Here is a 21,845-nt window from a genome sequence, read left to right as displayed (position 1 = left end):
ACTGGGGAAATTTACAGCCTCCAGCAGCAGCAAGAATGTATGTAGAAAGAAGAAAGGAGAAAGAGAAAAAAAAAACAACAAACATCTTTCAATTAAATACAATATGAACACAATGGATAAATCGCAGTACTATTTACAATTTTACTTCACATAATTTAATTATTATTATTATTATGATTGTTATTTTTTATTCATCAGCCTGACAGCAGTCGGTAGGAACGAGCGTCGGTATCTCTCCTTCTTGCAGCGAGGGTGTAACAGTCTCTGGCTGAAGGAGCTACCAAGTGCTGTCAGGGCGGGCTGGAGGGGGTGGGAGGGACTGGCCATCATAGCTTTTAGCTTAGTTAGCATCCTTCTGTTGCCCACCTCCTCCAGAGTGTCAAGGGAGCAACCCAGGACAGAACTGGCCTTCCTGACCAGTCGCTCGAGTCTCTTTCTGTCCCGGGCTGAGATGCTGCCTGACCAGCAGACAATGCCATAATGGATGGCCGAGGCCACCACCGAGTTATAGAACGTCTTAAGGAGTGACCCCTGAACCCCAAAAGACCTCAGTTTCCTGAGTAGGAAGAGTCGGCTCTGTCCTTTCCTAATCAGGGTGTCCGTGTTTGTAGACCAGTCCAGTTTGTCGTTCAGAAGAACACCAAGGTACTTGTAGGAGGTCACCCTCTCTATGTCCATACCCTGGATGTTCATCGGTGCTGGTGAGGACTTTTTCCTGCAGAAATCCACAACCAACTCCTTAGTTTTCCTAGAGTTGATCTGGAGGAGATTCTGCTGGCACCAGTCCACAAAGTCCTTTGTCAGTCCCCTGTACTCCCGATCGTCCCCTTCTGTAATGAGGCCAACAATCGCAGAGTCATCGGAGAACTTCTGAAGGTGGCAGTTTGGAGTGTCGTGTCTGAAGTCCGAGGTGTAGAGGATGAACAGGAATGGAGCCAGAACAGTCCTCTGCGGCGCTCCAGTGCTGCAGAGAAGCCGGTCCGACTCACAGCTCTGCAATCTCACGTACTGCGGCCGATTTGTGAGGTAGTCTATGATGCATGCTGTGAGATGGTGGTCCACTCCGGCATTCTGCAGTTTGCCTCCCAGCAAATTGGGCTGGATGGTGTTGAAGGCACTGGAGAAATCAAAGAACATGATTCTCACAGTGCTCCCAGCCTTCTCCAAGTGTGACAGCACTGAGTGGAGGAGGTAGATAATGGCGTCTTCCACGCCGATGCCAGGCTGATAGGCAAACTGCAGCGGGTCCAGTGACGGGCTCACCAGCGGTCGAAGGTGGGCGAGGATGAGTCTCTCCAGCGTCTTCATCAGGTGAGACGTCAGCGCCACCGGTCTGTAGCTGTTCAGCTCCTTAGGGTGGGGGGTCTTGGGCACTGGGACCAGGCACGAAGTTTTCCACAGCTGTGGAGCTCTGCCCAGCTTCAGGCTCAGGTTGAAGATGTGCTGGACAATGTTACACAGCTGGTCAGAGCAGGTCCTGAGGAGCCGGGAACTGATCTTGTCCGGACCTGCTGCCTTCCTCACATTCATCTTCCTCAGTTGGTTCCTTACCTGCTCTGTTGTGACGGACAGGCAGGAACCAGGTGACATACTGGGTTGATGAGAGCTGGTCGAAAGAGGAGGGGGAGGAGAAGAATTCCTCAGTGAGAGAGGTTGCAGTTTGTGGTTGGGGGAAGGGACAGACGACTGGTCGAAACGGTTGAAAAAATGGTTCAGTCCATCTGCCCAGTCCTTGTCCTTCTCGATCACTGTCTTTGGGCTGTCATGGCCTGAGATGGTTTTCAGGCCCCTCCAGACACCAGTGACATTGCTGGCCTGTAACTGGTCCTCCAATTTCATCCTGTATATCTTCTTCCCCTCCCTGATCTTTCTTCTCAGCCGAATCTGCACGTCCTTCAGTTCCTCTCTGTTTCTCGACCGAAAAGCTCTCTTCTTCTCCTTCAGCAGGGTCTTTATGTCAGGATTAATCCATGGTTTGTTGTTGGAAAAACACCACAGAGTTCTGGTGGGTACGGTGTTCTCCTCACAGAAGTTTATATAGTCCGTGATGGTGTCAGTGAGTGCATCAATGTCCTCCCCAATGCACACTGGAAGGGCAAATTTATCTTTGCTTGCTTGGAGCACTGATTTTTTTTATTTATTCATTTATTTTTGGACATAAGAGATGGATAATGAAGAACGAGAAATGCAACATACTGTATGGCACTGGGTTGTGTAATAAGTGGCTGCTAGGTACTATATATGCATGCATTACATATTCAGCACACAAGAATTGGAACTCTAATCTGTTAGTTACAGAAAAACAACCTAATCAGATTACAGGTATATTTATGAAAAATTTTGATTTTGCAGGAGAACAATTTCTTTCAAAAATTAAACAGGCTTTCCCGGACCTGAGTTTTCACAATGTCACTCAATGAAATGCCATTGCTGATCCCACATAAGGTTTTTGTTGGCCAACAAGCAAATAACACATATATGTTGGTTTTACAAATTCCAATCCTTGGGTGATTAAATCCAAACCACCTCCACTTTCCCTTTAACTAATACTATATATAGACATGGTGTCAGAGCTTGTGGTAGGACTACTGAATTAAACATGAAAACACTCACAAACACTTCCCTTGCCTCACTTGGATGACAACTGAGCAGAGGGACGCTGTGTGGACTGAGCAAGGGCATCTCCCTTGCTCAGTCCCATTGAGTCAACAAACATTTGCTGTGATGTTGCTGTGTCCAACTGTAGGCGTTCTGGGAAGGGAGATGTCTGCCAACTGTGTGTGTGTGTGTGTGTGTGTTCTATTTCTGTCTTGACACATCCAACCGAGGGCCAAGGGCTTGATAAGGCACTGATTCATTGCACCTTGATTCAGTCTGCCACTATCTTCCCACATCTTCACCAAACTGAGATCAGACATGTAATTCTATTCCAACACATGTAATGTGCATGTGTTGGGCGTAAAAGAGAAGAGTTGCAGAGACAGTCCCTATCTGAATAGTTAATGCCCTTCCGGTTGTTGCAGCATGTTCTAATTGTCCAAAAATTACAAATTGGTATCATGAACATAATTTTCTACACCTTGAAAAGAGCAGTTGGTGGGGAGCCCTCTTGCTCCTCTGGGACATATGCTGCTGGGTACATCTTAGATCCTTGGCAGAAATGGAGAATGGTGTGCTTGACAATATTCTCCGTAGAGGATGTGGAAGATACCTATATTATTGGCCTTTTGATTACAGGTATCTTGATGTTTGGTGTGAGCAGTCTCTTGATCTATCGCAAAATTCAGCCGTTGGGGACAGCTTCATTGGATAGTAACAAGCTGGTGGCCGACATAGAAAGTGTGAGGCAGGTGATCAACATTCAGACTCATGCGTTGACTGAACTCAACCATAAAGTAGATGTGGTATTAGAGTCGCAAAATGGAAGAGACCGGAAGTAGTTGTACCATCCTGGGGGTGGGAAAAAAAATAAAATAAAAAAAAATCAATTGACTGATGGATCAAGAATTTGGCAGATTGACGCCACGGAGAGTCACATGCTAAAAGACATTCGAGGCTGTCTGAAATTGTGGACAATCCTGTTCCCAAAACAGTTGTTATCTGGACTCCACTGGATGGAAAAAACACACAGACGTGACTCCAATTACCCTATTTTCCTCTACTTTCGCCCCCCGAGCCTGTGACTGATCATGTCTTGGACTCGTAGCTGCAGGTGCCATGTCAAAGTCTTGGCTGCATTCATGTTAAGTCGTGAGAATTGTACTGTGCTTTGAAATGTATGCTACATGTGCTGAGGTCTCTCTTGCTCAAGCCATCCTTCCATTGAGGACAATGGTTGGAGTCGATTAGTTTTTTTTGTCCCTCCTTTTCTCGACTGTTGCCTTTCACATCTAAGATATTGCGGCGCTTAACAGCAACCCGCCAGGCTTCTCATTCTATCTCCCCCATGTTGGTTATTGCTGTCTTGTCTATGTTCCTCTGAACGGGTTGTAACTGGGAAGTAAATTCTTGTGTGTTTCTTGCATACTTGGCCAATAAATCTGATTCTGATTCCAATTAATGCTGACTGCATGACACAGATGCCGTTCCAACTTATCACTTTTAAACAAACCTGGCTGAATCAAAGAAAGAAAGAAAGAAAACCTTTATTAGTCTCGCAATGGAGAAATTCCAGATTCACAGCAGCAAAGTTATGAAAGGAAGAAGTAGAACAACAAAAAAATAGGAGCTGCTGGAAAGGCAGCCACTCTCGCGGCGCCATTTTGAAGTCAAATAAAAATAACACAAGACAACGCATAGGACAGAGACAGTCGTGCAATCTTCACCACTTTTCTGCAAACACTTTGTTGTCTGAAGCAGTTATAGATGAAAGAGGAGAGGATCAAAGTGTCCTTTCACCAGTGGATCAGAGACATCATGCTGAAAATGTGCACACGTCTGCTACAAGCAAAGTTTTGAAAGCAAACACGAAGCTGTAGCGTCCATTGACGAAAAGAGATTAGTTCACTTCTCCTGTCCCACATAATCCGCTTCAAACTCCAAGCCGCGACTCCCAGCTCCAAATCCGCATCGGCACTCCGCGCCAACGCTCCTTTCTTCTCATCGTCGGCTCCTCAAGACCTCCATCCATCCAGCCGCAGACCGTTCAACAGCGCCGATCTCTCCGCTGAACAAAGCGGGGCTGTGAAAAATGCTGCCCATTACAGGCGCAAGACACAAGCGCCCCGGGACTGTCCAGCAACGACAGTCAAATGGCGCCGACATTCCTCCAGTCAAAAACAGTGCTGGTATACCCATGCTGCCGAGAAGGCGCAACCACCAAGCACAGAGTCTCCTCCTTGATGAATGTCGTGGCCAAAAAAATGCTGAAAAAGGTCCACATCAAGTCCACACGACGTAACAACAAACACAAAGTGACAAAAGAAACACAAGAACAACAAAAAAAAGCAAGGCTCATGAGAGCACTTGCTGACGGCTGCCTACTCGGGCCAAGGGTGTTGTTTTAGCCGCAAATGCGGTTCTTTGTCTTATGAACCAAAAACTATGGGGCGAGATTTGTTTAAAATCTCACAAATATTTTTGAGAACGGAAAATAGTGTGCTACTGTGCAATTTAAATGTAAGTATAGAATGTTGATCAGCTAAAAATGTAAGTAAATTTGTCATTTATTATCGCGTGGAAATGTCGTCTTTTTGTCTTCTGTTCAATGAAAAGAAGACAGAGGTGATATTGTTTGGTCCCAGTGGCCCTTGTACATTCCATCCTGTAGACCTGGGCCCCCTGTCTCCTTATCTGAAATCAACGGTCTCAAACTTGGGCCTTAAACTGGACAGTGATTTCAAACTCGATCGGCAAATTGGTGCCGTTGTTAAATCAAGCTTCTTTCACCTTAGACAGCTGGCCAAAATAAACCCTCTCCTCTCACATGAACACTTTGAGACAGTAATTCATGCCTTTGTCACATCCCGGCTGGATTACTGCAATGCCCTGTACTTTGGAGTCAGCCAGTCCTCCATTAAGCGCCTTCAGCTGGTCCAGAATGCCGCTGCTAGCCTCTTGACTGGTAGAGGGAGCATATAACTCCTACTCTGGCATCCCTTCACTGGCTCCCCATTCATTTTAGTCATTTTCAAGATCCTCCTCTTTGTTTTCAAATCTCTGAATAATCTCGCGCCACCTTACCTCTCTGAGCTCATCCGCCCCTACACACCTGCCCGGCGCCTCAGTTCTGTGGACCAGTCTTTTTTAGAAGTACCAAGAACTAAAGTGAGGCTCAGAGGGGATCGAGCCTTTTCTGTTGCTGGTCCCTCTCTCTGGAATGACCTCCCACTGAACATTCGGCAAGCCTCCTCGCTGCCCATCTTTAAAGCCCTCCTCAAAACTCACTTGTATTCTTTGGCGTTCGACTCACCATGACTTAGATTTGTTCTTGATTTTACTGCTTGGTGCTTTCTACCGCCTTTATTACCGATTCGTCTTACTGTTTATTGTGTATGTTAAATCGCTCTATGTACAGCACTTTGTATGCAGCGATGGCTGTTTGAAAGCGCTCTAAAAATACTGTTGACTTGACTTCTGTATCGTGAACCAAGGGGGTAAAAATATCCAAATACAGTACACAATTATTAGACAGAATTTTCAGTCGGATATCCGAATACCGGGCAGCACTAGTTAGCACTTCCACCTCACAGTGCAGAAGTACGGGGTTTGATTCCATTTCGGCCTTCCTGTGTGGAGTTTGCATGTTCTCCTATGCCTGTGTGGGCTTTCTACGGGTACTCCGGTTTCCACTCATATTCCAAAATAATTTGGGGCTGGCTCAGGGAATACTTTGTCCCAGGTGTGATTATGAGCGCGAATAGTTGGTCATCTATGTGTGCCCTGCAATTGGCTGGCAACCAGTTCCGGGTTCCCCCCTGCCTCCTGCCCGAAGATAGCTGCGGTAGGCTCCAGTATGCCCGCGAACCTTGTGAGGATAAGTGGATGGATGGATGGGTGGATGGATAATACCAATGTCTTCAATAACTGCATCCCTAATCTTTACATCTGTGAAAAGTTTGTCAGAGATGGATAATATGGAGAGAATACGGTCACCTGTCACAATAAATATTTTTCAGCCTCAGATAATAAATAAACCGTTTTTGTTGTTGTTTTTATGTTACAAAAACCTGGCATTTCAACAAGGGTGTGCAGACTTTTTAAAATGCAACAGATAGATCAGGGGTGCCAAACTCATTTCACATTGTGGGCCGAATACGGCCTCTGTAGATGTCAAGTGGGCCGGACCATTAAAAATGATTCCATACTCTGCGGTAAATAACCAAAATAATATGTATTTCCTTTGTTTTGGTCTAAAGAAGAACTAGAATACAAGGAAAATGTTGAAATTTAATGAATGTATATTTTTACTAAACATTTCATGAAGGACCTTAGATTTCCTTAGACAAATGTGCATTTAATGATAAAAACTTTAAAATAATAATAAATAAAATAAAAATACGGTACTTTAAAAGTTAATTCACAAAATTTGTGTGTGAAGCTATGTAAAAAGTTACAACAGACCTTGTTGACAGCCTGTCTTTAGAAAGAAAGGGCCTCTATTGGGAATTAAAATATGCTACGGTAAACACCGCAGCACACGAAGGGGCCTTCAACTGCATTTATGAGGGCAAATACGAATACACAAGTGCATCCCAAACAGCGAGATGAAGAGGCAAAGAAGTATATGCAGGGGGAGATGTATTTTTCACACACGGATTAACAATCCATTATTCATTGGCGCCACAGACTTGAGTGCCTCAACCCAAACACAGTGGTAACCTGATTCTGCTTCTCTGTAGCGTTGGATGCATTGCAGACACTTAAACCCTTATCTTAGCTCTCTAAGATCGTAGCTTTCTATCTTTTGACAGAGGAGGTCAATACGAGAAGCACTCTTCAAGCTACAGACTTGAACCAATCAGGCCCAATAGTGTACGACTACTACTATTACATACTTGAAAAGGAATATGTAGCAGAATTACAGCACGTCACAAGTAGTGGTCCAAATGACTGTGTGACTATAACAATAAGAAAAGTTATTACGCTTAATACTAAATAATCATCCCTTCCTTCTTTTTTCGCTTTTCAGGGGTTGGGTCACGGGGCAGCAGCTTCAGCAAAAAAAAAAAACCCAGACCTCCCTCTTCCGTGCTGTCCAGCTTTTCCAGGGAATCGTGAGAGATTACCAGGCCAAATGGGAGACATGTCTTGACAAAATCACTTTGGGAAAACTGCATCAAAAGCTCATAATTTCTCCATCCCGCCCCTGCCACCGGACGTCCCCAGAAATGTTGGTATGCAAATCAGATAATCCCACAATTCCCTCGGCGGCCAGTGATGCATATAATTGGTAACAAACAGTATAATCACAATGTCACTTGTCAATCCATTGTTGGCATTGGCATTGTTAACACATTCCAGTGGGGGCGTGGTTGCGAAGGTTAGCAAATTTAGCAGCACTACTGCCACCCTAGAATGGATGAACACGAATCTTGCATTTGTTTCTGCAACAAGCTTAAACTGTGAACAGGAGAGAGTGTCAAGTGTTGTGTCATTATCATACGAAAATGCTGAATGTGTGGCTATAAGAGTGCGAAGAAGAACTTTTGTCAGATAAAAGAGGAGAACAAGCAGCATCAAATGCTGAAAGCTGTTGCTCAGCATTGTTACAAAGTGCAAGTTTGATCACTTGGTTGCTAGCTCTCTCTATGTAATTCAGACTAAAAAGCTTTGTTTTTATTCATTAGTATTTTTACAAGGATTCTCAGTCTCTTTGGGGCCAGGGCCTCATTACTTTAAACATCTCTTTTTGGAGGGAAAAAAACGATAATTGTCTGAAACAGGAAAAAAAAAATCAAGCTGAACTCAATCACAATAAATCGCTAGTATATAAACAATTATTTTAGGAGAACTCTGTCGAAAACAGTGTTGCAGACAACCATCATACCTTCCATTCAGAGTGAGTGAAGAACATCAGTACCGCACTTTCCAAGCACCTTAAAGATGCATTGGATAACTTGTCGATGAGAGCACTGATGTTGCATTTGCAGTTTCAGTTACTATAAATATGTAATAAAAAACAGACTCACATAAACCTTTATACTTATTCAGTTGTGATTCTACATTTGGGGCAGCAAGGAACTGTCCACCTGTGACAGACATTTAGTTTTTAATACAAAAGCACTGCTTCAATTGTTCAATTTGTGTGTGGAAAGAAATTTTTACTCATATTCCTAACACTGGTGTGTTTGAATTGATTTCTGCGTGTATGTCAGTCAGACTCCCTGTCCCTGTGCTAGCCCAGCCCAAGTTTGTCATACAAGCAGTCAGCTAGTCCAATTACAGTATACTTGAATCAGAGGATTTTTGCTGATCTAGACAGATATTAGATTGCTAAAATGTTATTTCGTCTGATATTTGAATACTTTTTTGTTGTTGTCGGTGGATACAAAATTGTCACCTAATGAAATATAAGAAGTTTTTCTGCAGTCGAAGCAAAAGCCTCATCACCACTGCATTAGTTTTTAAATGAAATTATTGTACTTCTCGTTTAAAAAAAAAAAAAAACGTGATGCACGTTTTCAAATGTTGAATAAATTCATTGTAGCCACTGACCAAATACTTTATCGCCTGCCACAGTATCCGCACCCTATGCTTAATTGACAAAGCGTGCAAACTACATCACTATTGCAGTGCTGACATTATTTGCAGTCTTTACTTTTACAACCTCATTGCTTACTTGGCACAGCATAACTTAGCAAACAACAGTTTGATAGTGAACACAACAACATTCATTCATTCATTCATTCATCTTCCGAGCCGTTTGATCCTCACTAGGGTCGCGGGGGTTGCTGGAGCCTATCCCAGCTGTCTTCGGGCAGTAGGCGGGAGACACCCTGAATCGGTTGCCAGCCAATCGCAGGGCACACAGAAACGAACAACCATTCGCACTCACACTCATACCTAGGGACAATTTAGAGTGTTCAATCAGCCTACTATGCATGTTTTTGGAATGTGGGAGGAAACCGGAGCACCCGGAGAAAACCCACGCAGGCCCGGGGAGAACATGCAAACTCCACACAGGGAGGCCGGAGCTTGAATTGAACCCGGTACCTCTGCACTGTGAAGCCAACGTGCTAACCACTGGACTACCGGGCCAACACAACAACATGCCGTGTTGTTTTTTAGCAAGTCGTGAATTTTCCACGAGGAAACACAACTCTAAATTACCTTTATTTCCTAGTCCTGTGCTGTGTCCTCCAAACATGATCCCCTGACACATCCCTGCCTTGCTGAGCTCATCTGTTCTGACTATGTGAAGGGCAAACTACTCAGAGAGATAGGCTGATGCCATATCCTCCGGTGTCGACACTCCTATGCCCTGTCAGGCGGTGTCCCCTTGGTCTCCATGTGCGTTTACACTATGAAAAAGGGAAGCTAAAAACCATCACTCGGTTCGACAAAGTGGATGGTTTAGCCTTGGAATCCCTTTTCAATGACCACTTCATAAAAGATCATTCAAACAAAACTATCAGGATACAGTTAGTGAATGAATAAGAATTATAATAAATATTGAGAAATAGTGCTAAAGTGCTGCTTTTTTCACACTCTCAGGCGCACTTAAAAGCTTTAGATTTTCTCAAAAGCCGACGGTGCGCCTCATATATGGATCAATATTCTGGTTTCATGGGCGTTATATATGTCCTCTAAAGTGCTTAGTTACAGCTGCAGCGGTTGTGAAAGCTCGATATAAATAAAGCTGTATTTTACTCCCTTTAACGTAGTGCCATCTAGTGGCTGCATAACGCAACCGCCGCCACTATTGTAGCTTCTATTCATTTCTATGCGCCTTATAATGCAGTGCGTCCCATTTATAAAAACAGTTTTGAAATGGGCCGTTCATTGAAGGTGCGCCTTATACTCTGAAGCGCCTTATAGTGCTGAAAATACAGTTGTAACATGTTCCTGCGGGTCGAGGGACCGTGTTTTGTTTTGCTTTTCTTTCCCTACTAATGATCTGACTGATCAACTGATCATTGGGCTTTGATGGAATATTGAATTTTGTGAGTTGTGTATTTTGTGTTCTCATCAGACACCATGAATGTCAAATCTCCCTTAGATGCCTGGTCTCCCTATTAATTTCACTCTTGTTTAAAAATATATAAAATTCATGAATATAAATCGAAAGACATTTTGATATATTATCAAACATGAACTCGGAAGCAGGACATTTATGTAATTTGCTAACAATTACAATTTACACAAGCTTCATCCCATTGTGTACTGGTAAATGACTGAATTTAGCTAAGCATAGATAGACAAATGTCAATGGTACCCTTCATAATTCTTCAACAATGTGTCCTGTCATGAACAAAGACTTGAGATTATAGACATTGAATCGTCAGATTTGATCAGATAGTTACAGTATGAAATAAAGAAGTAAATACATTTAGCCAAGCAAAGGCAGAATTTAGGAAAGCTGCACAAGAGAAACTTTGTTTGGATAATTGTGAACATTATTTTAAAGTGTGCAACAAAATTTATTATACTGTTGCACACTATAACCCTGAAATGAATTGACTCCTTTTGGGGTGCATCTGACATAAAGTCATATTCTGCATTGTGTCAGTTGATTCTCTTTTTGTTAGGTCAATTCAACAAGGAACGTAAAATACAATTTCAAAAAAAAAAAAAACCATTTTAAAGACAGTCGGAATCGTTTCCAGTGGGGGTAGGACTCCGCCAAGGCTGCCCTTTGTCGCCGATTCTGTTCATAACTTTTATGGACAGAATTTCTAGGCGCAGCCGAAGCGTTGAGGGGGTCCATTTTGGGGGCCTCAGTATTGCATCCCTGCTTTTTGCGGATGATGTGGTGCCGTTGGCTCCTTCAAACGGGCCTCTCCAACTCTCACTGGGGCGCTTCGCAGCCGAGTGTGAAGCGGTTGGGATGAAAATCAGCACCTCCAAATCTGAAACCATGGTCCTCAGTCGGAAAAGGGTGGAGTGCCCCCTCCGGGTCGGGGAGGAGATCTTGCCCCAAGTGGAGGAGTTCAAGTATCTTGGGGTCTTGTTCACGAGTGGGGGTAAGGGGGAGCGGGAGATCGACAGGCGGATCGGTGCAGTGTCTGCTGTGATGCGGACGTTGTATCGGTCTGTCGTGGTGAAGAAGGAGCTGAGCCAAAGGGCGAAGCTCTCAATTTACCGGTCGATCTACGTCCCAACCCTCATCTATGGTCACGAGCTATGGGTCGTGACCGAAAGAACGAGATCCCGGATACAAGCGGCCGAAATGAGTTTTCTCCGCAGGGTGTCCGGGCTCTCCCTTAGAGATAAGGTGAGAAGCTCGGTCATCCGGGAGGGGCTCAGAGTCGAGCCGCTTCTCCTCCACATCGAGAGGAGCCAGATGAGGTGGCTTGGGCATCTGATTCGGATGCCTCCTGAGCGCCTCCCTGGTGAGGTGTTCCGGGCATGTCCCACCGGGAGGAGACCCCGGGGAAGACCCAGGACACGCTGGAGAGACTATGTCACCCAGCTGGCCTGGGAACGTCTCGGGATCCCCCGGGGAGAGCTGGAAGAAGTAGCTAGGGAGAGGGAAGTCTGGGCTTCCCTGCTAAAGCTGTTGCCCCCGCGACCCGGCCCCGGATAAGCGGTAGATGATGGATGGATGGATGGATGGATGGATGGATGGATGGATGGATGGATGGATGGATGGATGGATGGATGGACATTTTAAAGACCAATCTGCCTGAGAGCTTCATGGTGTTCATATACAGTAAATGCATTCGGAGTGCATCAATATAGAACATATGTAAAACAAAATGTGTCAGGAAGTGCAGGGGACATGTGGGGGTTAAAGCAGAGGGATGAAATTTAAATTTAAATGAAAATGCATCTCATTAAGGCCACAGTCTGGTGGATGAGCTGAGAGCAGAAAAGCGAGTTTTAAATTCAGAAGACTTTGGCAGGCAAGGTATCGATGTGGAACTGGTGGAAAGAGGTGTGGGGGTGTAAGGATTATAGTCTTAGGGGAATGCTTTGTCAAAAGTAATGATATTGGGCTCAGATTGCAGAATTTTGTTCCTGACGCATGGATGCATTATCAATTATCAATTATCAACTCCATTTAAAAAAAAGTAAAATCCTTGATGTGAATTATGTCTCATTTCTTATACTTTTAATTGGCTTGTCAAACCTATGTAAATTAGTTCATTAAAAATAAATTAATGTATAGTCAAGAATTCAGACGATTGTGTGGAATGTATGATTAATTCACTGTGTCTTGAAGCATTTGAGGTTAAACTGAGTGCACTCTATGGCTACAACCAGCAGAGATGCTGTTGATTCTTTCGAAAACTTTCTGGTCGAAACAATGACAAACTAAAATTGGCAACGGGAAGTTGAGCCACATTCACAGAGCTCTCTGGTATGGAAACCTTGCCAATGTGTAATCCACTACATCATTGCAATCTAAAAATGGAGTGTGGAACATTAAAAGAGATTTTCTCTGATAATTTGAAAATAATAAAAATGTATTCATTCATCGTAAATAAATTGGATCAAGGACACTTTGTCAAATGCTCACCCCTCGTCAAGCTGTGAAATGCAGACACGGTCGGCAATAATTTCAGACACAAAGCTGTCCAGTGCATTTCTTCCAAAACATTCCGCGTGTGATATTTAAGTTATTTTTCACTAGTTTCAAAAGATTCTGAATCACTGCAATTTGGTGCCGTATGAGCGACTTGAGTGTTATTATTTCATGGACTGTGTAAGATGTAGCAGTTAACCTTGGTGAAGGGCAGCTGTATCTCACCCTTTAGTCCAGCCGTGCTGCCATCTGCTCCAAACTGGGAGCTCATATGACTGACTGAACCACCCAAATAAATACAGAACCCAGCAGCCAGCATGATATTGAGTTACGAGACGCATGCACGACTTCTAACTTGTGTTTGCAAGATACGCAAGTTGTGTGTGAGCTTTACGTATTTTGTTCGTGCAACGTCGTGACACACCCATGCATCTCTCGGTTTTTATTTTTAGTATATCTATTCTAATTTTTAGTATATGTCTCAATACAAACTTTATCAATATGGTCCGGCATTGTTCAGCCACAAATAAAGGGAAAAAACATATATATATATTTTTTAATATACACTGTAGCATGTCGACAAGCTCTTGAGAAAATGTCAGCAAGGTGGCGCTCCTAGTCACATTGCTACTGAAAGAATTGTTTGCAAAGTGCCTTTACTTCAGTATCTTACTCTAAAGGTGAACATGGATCAAACTGGAATCCTTACCTTGGTCTGGCCTCAAAGTCCTGCTGCAGAGAGACAGAAAGACAAAAACAGAGTAAGAATAAAATATTAAAAGTCATTGTGCAGGTGCTGTGGTAAAGTACAAGGTAAACAACACAATTCACGTTAACAAGGCCCACTGCTGGTGTGGTTCTAAATCTGACCCATTAATTCTCACTCTCATTTTCCGATCAGAAGGAATGCTCCCCACTCACCCACTCCCTCCCTCCCTCATCCCTATCATCTATGTATTTTGAGCAGCCTTTTTGGCAATTTTCAAATGTTATTTAAAAAAGTCAAAAAAAGTGACAACTGTAGGAAATATTTGCAATCCAGTATCAAGAAAGGTGAGTCATTAGCCTATATTTTAAGTGAAGGAGTCAGTAGTTACTCTTTAAATGCAAACAACTCTATAAGAGGTTATTGGGGTAGGGTGGGCGTCCACTCAATTTGCCCTCAAAATATGAACACAATACATGCAGTGAATTCAAAGAAATGCTCGCATAAACTTGATATCCTTAAAGCTATTTTTAACTAATTGTGCTCACAGCAGCTGACTTGCACCATTTAAATCTGAAACCTTTGATTGTAGGACTCCACAATGGCTGAGAGATGGATTAAAAAATATATACTCTCATTGGAAACAATGGAAATTGGAAGAATCAGTGTCGTTTTCAACACCTCTTATCCTGTTCAGCAAGATGTCAAAGTCAAGGCCCGGGGGCCAGATTCGGCCCCCCTGCCATGTCATTTAATGTGGCCCACAGAAGCAAATCATGTGTGTCAACTATCATGATTCTTGCTAAAATCCAGACCGAAATGTCAAATTGTCATGGCTAAAAAAAAACGTTGAGATTATGCACCGGCCCGACCGATGGAAGTCATAACTCCGAAGTGGCCCACGACAAAAAATGTATTTGACACCCCTGCTGTACAGGGTCGCAGGGGGTGCTGGAGCCTATCCCGGCTGACTTTGTGTGAAAGGCACACTGCACCCTGAAGAGGTCGCCAGTCAGTCACAGAGCACACATAGAACAAACAACCATTCACACCCACACCGTCACTGAGCAAAAACCGATCCCACGCTGCCTGCACACACGTCTGGCAAGTGCGCTACATCATCAGCGACTTGCCAGAGATATGTTTTCTATAATATTTTATGTGACTTGTTGCCTTGTTTCTGAATAGATTTATGTTTTCTATAATATATTAGAACATTTTAGGTGACTCATTGCTTCGTTTAAGAATATATTTACAATACGGATGCTCATCTAGTCGAAGTAAGATGAGGTAAATGGTCTGGCTCTGCATGTACATTATATGGATCTACTGTAGTGCTACACTTTTCACTTTCAAGATACTTTGACAGTTTTTTTTGGTTTATAAGACAGCAAACATTAATGTATGTGTTTTGCTAAGTTTATAGAAGACTTCTGCTTTTCAGTTTAATTTAACAGGGACTTCAAATATGAAATTTGACATACACGGCAAAGCCCAAAATTAATGTTAGTTTTTGCAAAATGATTTAAAGAGCACCAGATTGCCGCTTTCACCGGCTCCGATATCTCGCACAGCACAGATTGAACTGCAGAGCTGGACCTTGACTACAGCCAGAATAAATATAGTGACACAGTCTCTTATAGCCACTGAGACGTTGGAAGCACACAACACTTAAGAGAACTGATCAGTGTTGGCCAGTGAGCAGCGCCTTGCCATCTGGCCCATCAAGCTGAAAATTTAATGTGTGTTAGATCTCGTCGAATGGTTTGTTTTAAATATTTGAACAGGGTGGAAGATTTGTTTGGGATCCAAACGTCCGCCAGTGACATGCAAGCATCCCAAAAAGATGCAATCTACTGGCAGTACAACACATTTGTGAAGACATGTATGGTCTTCCTTGTTGCTCCACAAATGGAATCTTTTTTTAAATGTAAGAAAGTAAGAATTATAATTGGAGTGTAACTGGGGATGTGTTTATTCATTTTTATTCCGGTGTTGCTCTGAGTTTTCATAACCACGAATAGAGCTCAATTGATTCTGTCGAGCAGCGAGCAGATCTGTGCTAAAAAGTAAAGCACCTTTATTTTTTATTTTTCGTTCATACAGGAAAACGGACTGTTGCATTTTTTTGTGAGAATACAGTAGTATAATTCTAACAGTGAAAGCACAAAAGTGGTACGAAATGTATTTTTTTGTGGTGATATATGATGGTTGTGGCATTGAATTATCCACAATATTTTTTTTTGATCTATGATTTTATCTCTTATGATTCTTCTTCTTTACGTCCATGAACTGGAGTAAAACATTCAAAAACAACTAGAGCATATTGGATTGATACAACTTTACTGTCAAATGTACTGTGTGTAACATAGAGCACAGATGAAATTTCTTCCCTCTCAACATAAAAGAAGAGGAGCCGCTGCGGGTGTCCGCACCGCTATCAAAAGACACATTTTGTAATCGTCAAAAGAGACTAAGTAGAACAATGGATTTGAATGAGGGATAATTTCAATGTCAATATCTAGAGATCCACTAGTGAGTAGTATCAGGACCCCTAGTTTAAACATTGAAAATGATGGGCCTGCTTATTCAATATCAAGTTTATCAACATATTTGTTTAGCAACATACATCATACCAAGGGCAGGGTTATTTAAGCGTATTATAACAGATTATTTATAGATAGAGCTGCAGCAGATATACAACCACTACTGATGCCTACCTTATCCACCGCAGCATCAAGACACCCTACACTACACTACACTACACTACACTACACTACACTACACTACACTACACTACACTACACTACACTAAAGACACCCTGGCTGCTGTTAAACTATGACAAATACACCAATGTGATGCTTTAATTTGCGGCCACAGAGCAATAAATGATTCCTCTTCGGTTTTTGAAGAAGAGCTGAGGGAGCGTATTAACTGTGACTGAGTTTAAAAGGCATTGAAGACTGCAGAGATACTTCGGGGCACTGGAACAATGACCCGAAGTGCACAAGAAGTGATCACACACTCCAAACACTTATTAAAGGACAGATGACTTCTATCTGTCCTGACAAACGACTGACCAGCATACAAATCGGGGAAAAAAATAGACACGGTTTTGGTAATAGCATGTGTTCATGTGGTTGATTCCTTTTCATTAGAACCAGACAAAATGTTTATGTGGAGTATTATTCTTACCAGCAACTAGCATGTAAATGCTTATTCTTTAGAAAGCCATTCTATGGTTGAACACTCAATACATTATGAAATGACAACAAAGGCATTGGCAATGTTTGCTTTATGCTAAGAATAATCAGAGATGTCAATTTAACCTCTGGGGTAGAAATTTGTTCTTTTTCATTTTGCAGATAGGATTGTTGCTCAGTTTATTTTAGCAAGTCAGCCTTAGAATCAAATGAATACAGTGAAAAGAAATTCTTAGTAAGCCACGGTGTCCCATCACTGGCGAGCGATTTTTAAAAGAGACCAGTTGGCTCATGTTGTCCTTGGAGGCTAACTAGTACTTGGTGGCACCATGTATTTTTTTTTGTATTTGTTTATTTGTTTTAGGACATTGCACATTAATCGACATAGCAAAAGGGATATGTTTGTCCTAAGTATGGTGAAATGTACACAGTTGCGTTCTCTTGTTTCCCTCCCTCTGTGTCCTCTGCTCATCCCTCCCCTATCTGCTCTGCCTCTCGTCATTAACTTTAAAGAAAACAGGTCGAGTGATTTCTGCAAGCAGCCAGTCATATTGCAGTGGGATGCTGCCCGCTTGGAATCCCCTCAAAAAAAGAAAGGCAAAGCTCAGTACCGGTGCCGGACATTTTTAGCGGCTTTTAAAACCTTGACTTTTTAAAACCAAGATAAGCCGTCAAATTGGTAGCTGGCCCATGCCTATGGTGTAACCAACATTGACCCCTGGAATGAGCAACTGCTTAGTTATATGCGGCTTTCACTATTTGTGGGGTAGGCCATTGCCTACCATGCACACAGTTTGTCCAGATTTAAAGTTTTCTTCTGTCATACATCTGAAAAGGATCTGAAAAGTTTGTGGTCTGATGTGAGCCACCGCCCCAGTAGCACTGATGAAAAACGGTGGCCCTTTCCATCATTTAATTTGTCTATCCCTGAACGGAATCATTTAATTTTCATCAATGTACAATTAGTGTGCCGCTGCAGGCACCAGCTAGTTGAGCTGCGCTGGACTGTCATGCTGACAACAGTCAACTCGTGATTACAGGGATTGACACAACTTCTGGAAATGTCTCTGTGTGGCATTGCAGTTTTTAGCTTTGTTAATGCAACAAACAACACTGAAAATAACCGTTAACCGCTTTTTCACCCAAACAAGCACAGGATTTGTAAAAAAATATAAAAAATCCATAGAATCAGAAATCGCCTCGAAAAGGAATAGCATGACAATAGATTCACTGAGGAGTGCAAATGCAGAAGCTTTACTTTCGATTAGGGGTGTGCATCTCACTAAGTGTTCGGTATGTATCTCAAAACGTGGGGTGCGACAGGATTTATAAGCAGTACATTTCAAAGTAGGGCTGTAACAAATGATTATTTCAAGAAACGTTTAATCTGTTAATCATTTTGAGAATTAATCGAGAATCGAATTTTTGAAATTTTTCAATTTTCGTCTCTTTATTTAGAGACAGAAATTGCACAAAACATAAACAACACATATACATTGGTCTATTTTTAAACAGAACTGCAAAAATTTGAGATTATTACTGTTGAAAAGCTGAAATTCAGAGGATTGGAAAAAATGTTTATCAAATGGTCCCGTAAATGTTTAATCAATGACCCATATAATAAATTTGTTATTGATAAATATTTTCACCTTTATTTTAAAGAAAAACTATTTCATTTAATAAGGTACTATGTGCCCTGCGATTGGCTGGCAAACGGTTCAGGGTGTCCCCCGCCTACTGTCCAAAGATCGACGAGATAGGCTCCAGCACCCCCCGCGACCTTTGTGAGGATAAGTGTATCGGAATGTTTTTTTTCCCCCCCAAGATGGCACCTCAGTAGGCAGCCTTCGGCAAGTGTTCTTCAAGAGCCTTGCTTTTTTGTTCTTTTTGTCTTTTTGTTTTGTCACATGTTGTTTGTTGTTTCATCGTGTGGACCTGATATGGACTGTTTTCAGCGTTTTTTGGGCCACGACATTCGTCAAAGGTCTGTGCTTGGTGGTTGCACCTTCTCGGCAGCACGCCTGTACCAGCACAGATTTTGATTGGGAGGAATGTCGGCGCCATTGACTGTCGGTGCTGGACAGAACTGGGGCGCTAGTGTTTTTTGCGCCTGTAAGGGGCAGCATTTTGTTCAGTGGAGATGTCGGCGCTGTTGGACAGTCGACGTTGGTGCGGCTGGATGGATGGCTGCTGAAGTTGAGGATGAGGAGAGAGGAGTGACTTTGAAACTTAGCTTGTAGCCGACGTGTGCGCATTTTGAGCATGATGTCTGATCCACTTGTTAAAGGACACTTTGACTCTCTCCTCTTTCATCTCAAACTGCTTCAAACATCAAAGTGTGTGACGGAAAAGTGGTTAGGACTGCACAACTGTCCGTGTTTTATGTTATGTTTATTATTTTACTTTATGTTACCTGTTTTCTTAAGCGCTTTGTTACAGCTGCCGCTGTTGTGAAAGCGCTATATAAATCAGCATGTATTGTATTGTATTGTGGAAAATGGATGGATCGCTGGAAGGTACTGCTAAATTGAACAGGGTATGATGTTTCATGTTGAAGGTAGACACAAATTTTACAATGTCAATTGACTTGTCAAAGCATCAAATGTGGAATTTCCTTCAAAGAGAGCTCTAAAAGACACAGAAGAAATATTTTTGTTGCCTTTGTCATGTCTAAGATCTCCCAAGCCTGAACCACAATAATAAGCAACATCAAATCAACTTATACTGATTCATACCTTCATGACCGGTTCAAACTGTGGGGAGACCAGACACATTAGCTTGTCTACCGATGCACTCAAATCTTTTAAATTACAAACGATTCTTATTCAAATTGTCTTTCCTTACACCCCTACTTTCCATACTTTATTAACCCAACTGATGTAAAAGAGAAATCATTTAATGTGTGCTGCTGCATCTCATGCTGAAAAATACATACACATCACTGTACACATGGGAGCAGACACTTGATTTCTGCCATGGGAGGTATTTGTTGTCTAATTGCCACATTGTAAAACACAATTAATTCTGTTTTGGTCAACTGGATGTTTTAAAGAAATAATTTCTTGCATACTTGTGCACTAACAACAATGTGATGATAGACTGTACGTATGCCTGATGTGTTAACCTGTTTTCAACAAAGGTACATGGCACCCACCATGATCATGAACTTTTCAGCTATTTACATCTGATTTGGTATTTAAAAACAAACAAACAAATCAATGCGCACACGCATTCATACATAGATAATTAGGAAACCGCTGCCAATACAAAGCATGTTTCCAGGCATGGGTGGGCTGGCTGAGCAATCATAGTTCAGAGTTAATTGAGTGAGGTACACAATGAGCATCACGAGATTGTCAGACTGTGCTTATTATGAGTAGGAAATTACATTAATTGTCTAGGCAATGTAAGAAGTACAGGAAGGCTCATGAGGATGGAGAAAATGTTACCGTTAATCTATGGCCTGGTCCCGATGCTTCCATGAGGGCCTCCGCTGCCAGTGTAGGACTAATGGTTGCTTTGTCCAACAAGCATAGCTGGTGGGTAATGCTGGCCATTTCTTCCTGGAGACGCTCAGTTTGGACATTGATCTCTGCAATCTTCTCTGCAGCAGATGCCGTCAGGAATGCCTCTTTGAGATCTAAAATGTGTAGGGTCTTCTTTTCTTCCAGATATAGCAATCTGCGAAGCGCATCAAACTGACTGCTCACATATGCCTCCAATTCCACTGTAGACATCTGAGTTGTAATTGAAAGGATAGAAAAGAGTTAAAGAATGCATCTCAACAACTATAGTCAGTTAGAAAACAGACATTTACTAGAACTCTCCTAGGACGATCTGGTAATATGTTTAAACAATTAGCGAGAATAGTATATATATAGATGTGCATATGCATGCATGCATACATGCTTTCCCAGTCACATGAAGGATGTTCATAGCCCCAATTTTCAGTCTAGGTTAAACAACACTAAATGGGACTTGAGTTCCCCACAGTGCAATTAGTTGATGCTGATACAAACACTGTAATAGATCTCCGGTGAGCATCCACTCACCCGCATGCAGAGGACTTCATAGACTTCAGCGAGTAAGGGGTCAGCACATTTGAGAAGATGATATAATCACATCTTGCCATAAGTCAAACAAGTGTAATGAGGCAAGGTAATCACTTCACGGGGCAAGGAAAGAGTGATAATTGTTTCACTTGGCTTTATCATTTTAGTTTACTAATTAATCTACATGCATCTCAATATACAAACAAAATGTTCCCACTGGTCATGTTTTACGATAACTGCCAAGTTGAAACATTGAATACCACAGGCTGTAATGAGACGTTGTTCGTGAGACGGTGTGGTAATGGTAATCGGTGAATAAACACACTCGTTTGTAGGCTACTCAAATATTTCCAAGACCTCTTCTAAAAGTCTTGTTAAATTGCTTCATTACTTGCATCTTGCAAATAGAGGTTTTGAAGACAGAAAACTCACAAATGTAAAAACAAAAAATTTAGAAAATTAAAAGTACATGTTATGACCAGGCGGTTAGCGCGTCGACCTCACAGTGCCGAGGTATCGGGTTCAAGTACAGATCCGGGCTCCCTGTGTGGAATTTGCATGTTCTCCTTGGGCCTGCATGGGTTTTCTCCGGGTACTACAGTTTCCTCCCACATCCCAAAAACATGCATGGCAGGCTGATTGAGCACTCTAAATTGTCCCTAGGTGTGAGTGTGAGCGCGGAAGGTTGTTCGTCTATGTGTGCTCTGCCACTGCCAGATTAGGGTGTACCCCGCGTACTGCCCAAAGACAGTTG

At 42.5% G+C, this 21,845-nt stretch overlaps 1 protein-coding gene across 8 annotated transcripts in view; it reads right to left on the bottom strand.

Annotated features, from left to right (window-relative positions):
• Positions 1-21,845, bottom strand: part of trim44 (tripartite motif containing 44) — a 71,129-nt gene that overhangs the window by 32,486 nt on the left and 16,798 nt on the right. For 4 of the 8 annotated variants that reach the window (XM_052060121.1, XM_052060118.1, XM_052060117.1 and 1 more), the window contains 2 exons: positions 20,489-20,776; positions 13,839-13,861 (listed from right to left, as the gene is read on the bottom strand). In XM_052060121.1, the coding sequence (XP_051916081.1) occupies positions 13,839-13,861; positions 20,489-20,776 (311 nt within the window). Of the gene's footprint in view, positions 1-9,771; positions 9,963-13,838; positions 13,862-20,488; positions 20,777-21,845 lie in introns of all 8 variants that reach the window. The other 4 variants (XM_052060120.1, XM_052060116.1, XR_007961609.1 and 1 more) reach the window with 3 other exon arrangements.

Source organism: Hippocampus zosterae, chromosome 3, assembly GCF_025434085.1.
Source record: "Hippocampus zosterae strain Florida chromosome 3, ASM2543408v3, whole genome shotgun sequence".
Lineage (NCBI taxonomy): Eukaryota > Metazoa > Chordata > Actinopteri > Syngnathiformes > Syngnathidae > Hippocampus > Hippocampus zosterae.
This window is presented reverse-complemented; position numbering and strand designations above follow the sequence as displayed.